Source organism: Chelonia mydas, chromosome 11, assembly GCF_015237465.2.
Source record: "Chelonia mydas isolate rCheMyd1 chromosome 11, rCheMyd1.pri.v2, whole genome shotgun sequence".
NCBI lineage: Eukaryota > Metazoa > Chordata > Testudines > Cheloniidae > Chelonia > Chelonia mydas.
In genome coordinates, this window is record NC_051251.2 from 79,465,421 (window position 1) to 79,475,887 (window position 10,467).

General features: G+C 50.3%; 1 protein-coding gene across 1 annotated transcript; it reads left to right on the forward strand.

Moving 5' to 3' along the window:
* The first annotated feature begins 855 nt into the window (after positions 1-855).
* On the forward strand, positions 856-8,885 carry LOC114021907 (tigger transposable element-derived protein 1). Its single transcript, XM_037912656.2, has 2 exons — positions 856-1,088; positions 4,967-8,885. Exon 2 carries the CDS (start codon positions 5,250-5,252, stop codon positions 6,948-6,950), a length of 1,701 nt encoding a protein of 566 aa, XP_037768584.1. The 5' UTR covers positions 856-1,088; positions 4,967-5,249; the 3' UTR covers positions 6,951-8,885.
* The last annotated feature ends 1,582 nt before the right edge of the window (positions 8,886-10,467 follow it).

A 10,467-nucleotide genomic window follows, 5' to 3' on the forward strand; every position in this document is an offset into this window, starting at 1 on the left:
TTCTGTGGAGAACTGGCCCTGTTGGATAATAGAGGGTAAAGGCCGGAGGAGGATGTCTGTTGGCACAGCTAGCATCGTTCAGAGAGGTGCTGTTTCTACACCTATGGAAGAACTCCTTCAGCTGGTGCAGCTGCATCTACCCGCGGGGCCTGTGCCAGCAGAGAGTGTGTAGTGTAGACATAGTCTGAGTGAGAGATGCGATGCTCACATGCACCATTGTTCCCTAGGTAATGCTAGCAGACCCCCGTCACTGGCAGGCAGGATTGAACCTGGGAACCTCTGGAGCTAAATGCATGAACCTCTGTTGCATGAGCTAAAAGCCACATGGCTGTTCACTAGGCTGTAGCAGACTCATTAGTCTCTAAGCGGGCTCAGTTCCACGCCATGGGACAGAGCACCACACCCTGGAGGTGTGTGATTACACATTAGAGAGTTTGAAGAGCAGGTTAGACAAACACCTGTCAGGGATGTTCTAGATGGTGCTGATCCTGCCATGAGTGCAGGGGACTGGACTTGATGACCTCTCGAGGTCCCTTCCAGTCCTATGATTCACCTGTACAGCATCCTCACCCAGAGCAGATGCAACACCTGGCTGGAGCTGAGGAGAGGCCAAGCTGCAGGAACTGGCTAACATGCGATGGGAGGTGGCTCTTTGTCCCTAATGACTCTTCCCAAGTCAGCCCACAGGAGCAGGGAGTTGGCAGAAGGGAAATGGATGATTGCTGTCAGAGCAGCACATTTCTGGGAACAGGAAAGTGAAACTAAACCTGTTACTCCTGGGTCACATGGGGGCAAGCCAGAGAATGGGGCCAAGGAAACATAAGGGAGCTGCCAAATGGTCTGTGTCATGGCAAGTCATCAGCGGATGTGTGGGGGGAGGACACACCCTGACTGGGTCGGGTTCTTGTGATGCATGGCACGGGATGTTTCTATCCACAGGCCCCAAGGGTGGGTGGAGCCTTTGGGTGCAGATATAATACTCACTCCAGAGCACACAGAGAGGCACCGAGCCCGGGGGAAGCACAGAAGACCTGCCAGCTCCCAGGGACAGACAGAGCCTGGGGAGACACCGAGCCCAGAGATGGACGGTAAGGCCTGATGACTCCATCCCCACCATCTCTCCATTCAGGCCCTGAGTCGGGACAGAGCCCCAGCCCCGGGGAGACAGATTCAGGGTCCCTTGTGTCTCTGACTCTCCCCAAGATAAAGAGCGATTTGTCTCTGTGCAGCTGGGGCAGGGCTGATGGGGGATCCCACTGCTGCCTGCATGTCCTGGAGTGGGGGATCTCTGCTCTGGGGCTGGGAGGGGGGACAGCTGGGGTCACCAGCTCACAGGTAGGACAGCAGCTGGGCAGGGCCCATCAGTAACTGGAGGCTGCACGTGGCTCAGGGCTTATTTGGGGCCACCAAGGTTTGTATCCTCAGGGTGAGGGGTTTGTATAGATGGAGTCCCAGGGATGAGGGCCCCTGTACGGAAGGAGCCCCCCCCAAAAAACTTTCTCATGCCTGGGGTATCTGCATAGAAGGACTCTAAACCTCCCCTCCCCCATCTCATCCACCATGGAACTGGGCAGGGCTGGGAGCTGGGACCAGTGGTGAGCTGGAGCTGGTTCGCACCGGTTCATGTGAACCGGTTGTTAAATTTTGAAGCAGTTTTAGAACCAGTTGTTAACCCGCTTCCCTGCAGGGGGTGTTGAGTCTTTGGTGGGCTCCGGCCGAGAAGTGATGTAATTCTTCCTCTGGCCGCTGGGGGCGCTGCGCTGCGGGAGCCATGTGGGCTGCCGCCTGGCCCTGGGCCTGACCCTGGTGCTGCTGCTGCTCCCCTGACCCCTGGCCCTGGGGCTCCCGCTGCTGCCTGGTGGGTTCCCGGCTGCTCTGCTGGACCCGGGCTGCATCCTGCTGCTCGGGCCACTCTGAGCCACTCTCCCCATGAATACCCACCCCCCTGCCCGCAGCCACCCCCTGCACCCCCTGCCTCCAGCCACCCCCGCGCCCCCTGCCCTGCCCGCAGCCAGCCCCTGCCTCCAGCCACCCCCGCACCCTCTGCCCTGCCCACAGCCAGCCCCTGTCTCCAGCCACCCCTGCACCCCCTGTCTCCAGCCACCCCCGCACCCTCTGCCCGCACCAGCCCCTGCCGCACCCCCTGCCCTGCCCGCACCAGCCCTGCACCCCCTGCCCTGCCTGCAGCCAACCTCTGCCGCACCCCCTGCCCTGTCTCCAGCCAACCCCTGCCGCACCCCCCTGCCCAAAGCTAGCCAGCTCCACACCCCCCATCTCCAGCCAACCCCTGCTGCACCCCCCTGCAGCCCCGCCCGAAGCCAGCCAGTCCCACACCCCCTGTCTCCAGCCAGCCCCGCACTCCCCTGCCCTGCCTGCAGCCAGCCCCTACCTCCAGTCAGCCCCTTCCCTGCCTCCAGCCAACCCCGCACCCTCCTGTCTCCAGCCAGCTCCGCACCCCCTGCCTCCAGCTAGCCCTGCCCCATGCCCCTGTCTGCAGCTGGCTCCACGTCCACTGGTGCCCTGCAGTTCCCAGGGCAGTAACCCTGCACACCTGCTTCAATGAGGGGGGCAGGGAGCAGCTGGAACCCACACTTGTGCACACCCTAGGGTGACCAGACAGCAAGTGTGAAAAATTGGGATGGGGATGGGGGGTAATAGGAGCCTATATAAGAAAAAGACCCAAAATCGGGACTGTCCCTATAAAATGGGGACATCTGGTCAACCCGAGCACACCCCCAGGGAGTGGCGGGGACCCACACATGTGAAACGGAGCTCATTTCTAGTTCAGGCCCATCTTTTAAAAAAGAACTTTAGGCAGGGTTAAAACACACCCGTATTTTCCCGGGCAGGTCAGGCTTTTTGGTTCTTAAATCGCCGTCCGGGAAAATACGGACATATGGTAACCCTGTTGGTACAAAAAATACATACTGGGGCACATCCCTTAAATCAGAACTTTTTATAGGGAACCGGTTGTTAAGATTTTGGCAGCTCATCGCTGGCTGGGACCCTCACCCACCCCACTTATTGCTCCTGCTGCCCCTTCCAGTCTCTCCCCCTGTCTCCCTCCTGCTCCCTCTCTGCTCCCCTCTGGCTGGGAGCCTTGGTCCTTAGCCCGGCCTGGGGCATTCGCTCTCCCGGAGCTGGCTCGGCTCCTGCAGGCACTGGAGGGGCAGAGCCTGGGGGGGTCTGGGAGGGCAGGAGCTCTGAGACTGGCAGCTCCCCCGGGAGCAGAGCTGGGGCAGGGAGAGGCTGCTGGTGCAGTCACTTTCCAGCGCAGCCCCAGCCCTTTCCCCCGGGGCTCTCCCCTCACCTGCTGGCTCCGGCTCCGGGGCAACCTGGGCTCCGGGCCTCTCCCAGCTCCAGCAAGGGGTTGGGGCAGCCCAGGCTGGGGACTTCCATCCTTCCTGCCCTGTTCCAGCTGGGGCTCAGGAATTCCACACACCTGCTCCCCAACGGCGGGACAGCCCAGGCTGGGGACTGACTGTCTTCCACCCCAGCTGAGGCAGCCCGGAATCGGGACTTCTGTCCTGCCCTGCAGCCCTGTCCTTCTGCGGCCCCAAGCTCCTACCGCGGCCCCACGGGCTTCCTCCTGCAGCGTCTCCTGGGGGCTTCCACTCCTGTCGGCTGCAGACAGGGCAGTGTGGGCTCAGGAATTCCCCCTCCCCACAGCCGAGGCAGCCCAGGGGCTACTGGGGGTTGAGGAGGGACAGCAGGGTCCCATCACTGTTGTGCTGTTTGGGCAGCAGCAGCAGCCCTGAGAGGGGGACCCTACACCCCAGAGCAGGGTTCGAGGGGAGAGCATTCCCTGGTGCCGAGTGCCACAGGCTGACTGTGCCTTGTGTGAAGAAATACTTCCTGTTGTTTGTTTCAAACCTGCTGCCTAGTAACTTCATTGGATGCCCCCTGGTTCTTGAGTTATGTGAGGGGGTAAATAACACGTCCTCGTTCACTGTTCCCACCCCAGTTATGTGTTGGTAGCTCTGTATCGTGGCTCCGCTTAGTCGCCCCTTTCCTAAGATGAACAGTCCCAGCCTTTTTAATCGCTTCTTGTTTGGAAGCTGTTTCATCCCCTTCATCGTTCTTGTTGCCCTTCTCTGTACTTTTTCCAATTCTAATATATCTTTTTTTGAGATGGGATGAGAACTGCACACAATATTCAAAATGTGGACGTATCATGGATTTATGTAGTGGCATTATGATATATTTTGTCTTATTATCTATCCTTTTCCCAATCATTCCTTCCATTCTGTTTGCTTTTTTGACTGCTTCTGCCCATTGAGCAGATGGTTTCAGAGAACGATCCACAATGATTCCAAGGTCTCTTTCTTGAGTGATAACAGCTAATTTAGATGCCCATAATTTTGGATATATAGTTGTGATTGTTTTTTTACCAATGTGCATTACTTTGCATTTATCAACACTGCATTTCATGTGCCATTTTGTTGCCCACTCACCCAGCCACTGGCTACTGGCTATAGAGATACTCCTCCCTCAGTGCCATGAGCCCCACTCTTTCCTTCTATTTACAGCCCCCTTTTTTACACTTGAATTCCCAGTCCTTGGTCTTCTGGACATCTGCAATGTATGCCAGTCCGTTGCCTCAAGAGAAGCAGTGCCCCCCAGTTTGCTGGTTTCACCTGTATTTAATTCTCTGCTTAGCACAAGTTACTTAGATGTGTCTACAGTAAAAATAAATTGAAGTTTATTTAACAGAGCTTGAGACAGAGATTCTAATGAAAGCTGGTATACGGATTTGGAAACATACAGTTACAGGTTAAAGAAAAACATGTCTCCTAGGCTGTACTCATTTACAAGTTACTTCCTGTCTAATAAAGTATTTCTCATCCAACGGTGTACCTGTCCAGTTTCAAAAGCTGGGATGCTCTTTTCATGAGACATGTCTGCTGACAGAGTCTCTCCTCCAGAATGGATAACATCTTGTGTCCTTTCCTATTCTGTTATACAGGTAGGCCTTGAATTTACGACGTTCAAGTTATGACAAACGGCACTTACGCCGTTTATAAAACTGACACCCTGTTTTGACTTTCTGACATCGTTTTTGACTTTCCGGCACCTGAGAGGACGCAACCCAAAGCCAGCGAACAAGTTCATATGTTTACAGCAACGTTCGGTGCCTCCCATCTCCCTAACTCAAGGTGCTCAATTGCTGTTCTGACGCCATTTTTACGTGGTGGATCTTCGCACTTCCAAACTTTTTCTTAAAATTTAGTGTTTCTTTGCCCATAATAATGGCAGAAAAGCGAAAATCTGGTGAAAGTGGTGTTTCTTCTTCTACGAAACATAGAAGAAGTTTGAATACAAAAATTGAAATATTTGAGAGGTCCGAAAGAGGTGAGACGCCAACTGAAATCAGCAGAGTTTTGGGGATCCCCCGATCAACTATCGCAACCATCCTGCAAAAGAAGGAATGGATTCAGAAACGTGTTAAGGGCTCAGCTCCTATACAATCAACTGTGATAACTAAGCAGCATGTTGGACTTATTGACCAGGTTGAAAGATTGTTAATCATTTGGCTGGAGGATCAATATGAACGCTGTGCTCCGGTGAGCTCAGGCAGAATTCGGGAAAAGGCTGGGAGTCTTTATGACGATCTAAAGAAACAACTGGGGGAGAGTTCTGATGCTGAGCCTTTTAATGCAAATGGGGAATGGTTGATGCGGTTTAAAGCCAGGGCCAATCTGCATAACATGAAGGTCTCAGATGAAGCTGTCAGTGCAGATGAGCAGGCAGCTCATGTTTTTCCTAAGACATTGGCTGAGATCATTGAAAAGGGTGGGTATTGTGCTCAACAAGTTTTTAATGTTGACGAAACTAGGCTCTTTTGGAAAAAAATGCCGTCGAGAACCGACATTGCCAAAGAGGAGAAATCCATGCCAGGGTACAAAGCTGCTAAAGATAGGATCACTCTTTTGTTCGGTGCAAATGCTGCAGGTGACTTTAAACTTAAACCTTTGCTTGTGTATCGTTCGGAAAACCCCAGGGCTTTGCACAGATATTCCAAAGCATTCCTCCCAGCGATCTGGAAATTCGATCCTAAGGCACAGGTCAATAAAGACATTTTTGAGGATTGGTTTAATTATCATTTTGTGCCAAGTGTCAGGAATTATTGCAGCAAAAACAATCTTGCATTTAAAGCATTGTTAATCCTCGACAATGCTCCTGGTCATCCAACCAGCCTTGGTGACATGCATCCTGACATCCAAGTGGTGTTTCTGCCCCCAAACACCACTTCCTTGTTGCAACCCATGGAACAGGGGGTAATTGCATCGTTCAAGGCCTACTATCTCAGGAGCACATTTGGTCAGGCCATCTGGGAAACTGAGAAGCAAGGTGGGCCAACTCTGAAGGAATTCTGGAAGAGCTTCAACATTTGCCATGCAGTTAAGAACATTGATGAGGCATGGAATGAAATCAAACAACCCGATTTGAATGGTGTTTGGAAAAAATTGTGTCCTGATTTTGTGTCTGACTTCAAAGGCTTTACTGACACTGTTAAAAAGGTGACCAAAAATGTTGTTGAAATGGGCAAAGACCTGAACTTAGACATTGCACCAAAGGATGTTGAGGAGTTGCTGGCATCACATTCTGAAGAATTAACTAATGAGGACCTCATTGAATGGGAACAGCAAAAAGTGGCAGAGGAACAAGAAGATGCACCCACTGTTCAAGAGACTCCTCCTCGTAAAGTCTTGACAATAAAAGTGTTGGCTGAGGCATTTCAACATTTGGAAGCTGCCATGTCCCTGTTTGAGGAGCATGACCCTAACATTGAACGCAGTGCACCTGTGAATAGGGACATATACAACACGTACTGCTGCTACAGAGAAATTTACAAGGAAAAGAAGAGAACATCTGCCCAAACTTCCGTGGGCACTTCCTTATGTTCTACCAAATCACCTCAACAACTCCTGAAAGCCCCATCCAATTAGACCCACCTGTGAGCTCAGAAGAACGTGTCCCATCTCCTTTTTCATCCCTTCAGTAGGTTTCTTAGATCAGCAATGCCCAGGAATGATGAAGACAAGTTATGTTAAAAAAATTTTAAGGCTTTAAAATTTGTCTATGCTTTTTAGATCATTTGTGGGTAGGGGTAATGTACAGTGTACAGTATTGTACAGGTACTATATTTCTTTATGTATTCTTAGTGTCTGATTCTTTTATGTCAACATGATTGCTATTTTCAATATGAATACATTAATGGAGCTATATTACTCGTCTATAATTGATTGAGTATAAAAATATGGGTGAAAATAGTATATCGGGCCTCGGTTTAGAAATAAGTCCCCCATTTTTAACATTGTTCCAATGGGAAAATTGATTCCAAGTTACGACATTTCAACTTAAGATGTGATTTAGGAACCAATTGTGTCATAAGTCCGAGGACTGCCTGTACAATTACAGTTTATTGTCTCTTCCCCCAGGGGTCCCCTATTCAGAGACTTTTCTTGGGGTTCTTTTGTCTTAGTAAATGCTCAAGCCTGCTTCTGGTCCGGACAGTAAACACAGGGCTTGGGCTGGGTTCCGGAAGTCCATTGTTCTCAATGTTGCTTGAGACAGTCCTGGGTCTCTCACCCCACCCCAGATGAGATCTTTCACCTCCAACAGTTTTGGACACTATACCCTACATGTTACATGTTAATAACTGTGACAATCAGTTAGACATTAGCTTCGGCAGAGACCACTCATGACACTTTTCAATGAGATATTGAGAAGATGGTTGGAGGCAGGTGTAATTAGTCATTTCCCCAGCTCACCAGCAGATGTCAGCGGAGAGCTCCTACCTATTTGTTTGCATGTATTATTTCTATGTCTGGATTTAGGAAAATAAGGTATAAACTTGTATTACTGATGTAGTGATATTAAATGGCAGCCATTAAGGGTGCTTCAGAAACAATGAGTTGTGAATGGCCTTGTTTACCTACAAGCCTTCCTGTGTGCTTGGGGACCGGCCCAGGAAGATTGGTGGCTAGGGTCTTACAGAGACATGTGACCATGTCACCTGATACTGGAATCCATCTTAAATCTGGTATTTTTCCAGATGGGAATGGCTAGGGGGTTGTAGCCAGACAGCCAGCCCCCCCCTCAGACCAGCATTGCTGGAAACACACGGGAGCCAAAACAACAGGGCACTCAACATAAATTCCAGCACAGCCTTTGAAGCTGTGAGAAGCACAGGTGTGCTGTGACAATGTGCCTCTGGGAACATATACAACGATTAGGCTCACAGCAGACAGAGAAGCTGTGACAGACATGGCTCTTAGCCCCTACTAAATAGCGTGATGCACACACCCCAACATCCTAGGTGGGAAAATATTTACCCTGATAAAAGAAGTGTCCAGTAGTCGAAACTTATTGTTTCTCCCTTGCAAGTGTGAACTACTCTTGCGAGAGCTGGCGTCACCCAGACAGACCAGCCCCAATTTGGCATAAGAAAGGAGAAAGAGAATAAAGGAGTACAGAGGTATAAGTATGGGACCTACAGCACCATGATTTTTGAGTGCTTTTCACTATCTATCTGCTGGTCAGATAAGTGACAGCCTCCCAAGGCTTCTGCAGCTAAGAGGGTCCCTAAACCTTGTCCCTTATTCGTCTTTCCGCGGAATTGAGTGACCGATCCTGGCTTGGCACCGCTGGAATCGAGAGATGCAAGGAGGGTAAGAAGCACCCACACCTGATCTCCTATCTTTAGTGTACACATATTTTGAAATAGAGCTCTATACTTTGTTTTCTTTTCTTTGGGATTGTGGCTTCAGTTTTGTAACTTGTTTGTGTGTGTAACATCTCTACATTTAAATAAGTAGGCACTAGCAATTTTGTAACCACATGATTAGAATCTAGTTTAATAAATTTTGGTAACCATTGTGCATAAGCCTGACTTGTTTCTCTGGTTTACTGTAAAGCAGCCAACACAATTAAAGAACCTCAGCCGTTTTGGCTATAAAGCCTGGCCATTAGGTGAGAGTACTAAGAGCCTAGCGTTGAGTTGTGCCGCCTCCACGGGGCAAACTCTTGGGGCACCTGTCAGTCAATCCTGGCTGCCCGCTGCGAAGGAGCTCTGAGCTCTAGCAGTTAAAGTCACGGGTGTGGAGAGGCTCTTAGTGCTGCCATTGGGGCACCTGTCAGTCAGTGTTGACTGCCCGCTGCGAAGGAGCTCTGAGCTCTAGCAGTTAAAGTCACGGGTGGTTAGGACCTTGGGGCATCCGTCAGCCTAGCCCGGGCTGCCCGCCGCGAAGGGACAGTGCGTCCTAGCGGTTAAAGTCACGGATGGTATAAACGGGCATAGCTGGCACCTCACCAAACATCCCTGGCCATCGGCTAACAGATTTGGCGTCACGAACAGGATTGTGATATAGGCTGCACTACAGTAACACAATGAAACCAGTCATGATAAACACCACAGAATTCCCTGAGCTAGAGAAAAGTTTGACCCAAGAGGGATGGGGAAATCCTCTGTGGAGCAAAGAACTGCTGGAGAAATATTGGGGAAAACCAGCAGAGATCTGGCAGCATTTCTGTAACTGGAGAACTGCCTGCAAGATGAAGAAAGGGAAAGGAAAAGGTGCTTGTATATGGCTGCTTACTAACATTTGGCAAGCTGCCTGTAAAGATTATCATAGTCTGGCAACAGAATTTAATAGGCTACAACAGGAAAGGGACACACTGCGCAAGGAATGCCAGAATTTAGATACCAGAGTAAGAACACTGAATAGGGATATGGAACATCTTCAGAAAAGATTACTTCCCTTAATTGAGAAAGAAGGGATAGAACGAAGGGAAAAGCTGGAGACTAAAACACGCAGAATCAACCGGGCTAAGGTTGAGACTGCTCTCTGGCTAGACCCTGAGGAATGGGATGGAGACATTTGGGATTCAGCAGATGAGTCCCCCTCCTCTGAGGAGGAAGGTCCCTCTGTAAAATTAAGACCAGCTATCACACATCACAAATCAGAAGAACATGAGGGAAATTTGAGTGGGGCAGAGCTGGATGAAGAAGGGGATGATAATGATCCATCCACCTCTTCAAAAACAAAAAGGGGAGGTAAAAAGGGAAAAGGGAGTAAAGCTCCAACACACTTTACCAAAATTACCACCCGCCAATATACTCCCATGGAGTTAAAAACAATCCAGGGAGATTTTGCTAAAAAGCCTGAGGAAGGTATAATAGAGTGGCTGGTCCGCCTCTGGGACACTGGGGGTGGATATATACGCCTGACAGCCCAAGAAACTGAGCGCCTTAACTTAGGTGCAGGAATATTCCTGGAACACTCAGAGGGGAACACCCCTAAAACACTTTGGTCTCTGGCTTGTCGATGGGCAAGAGGAATTTACCCAGCAGACCGAGATGAACCCACAGTAATGCACTGGACCAACATAGATGAGGTAAAAGCAGTTCTATTAACTGTGGCTGTCATTAGCATGCTTGGCCAAAACCCTCAAGAGTTAGCC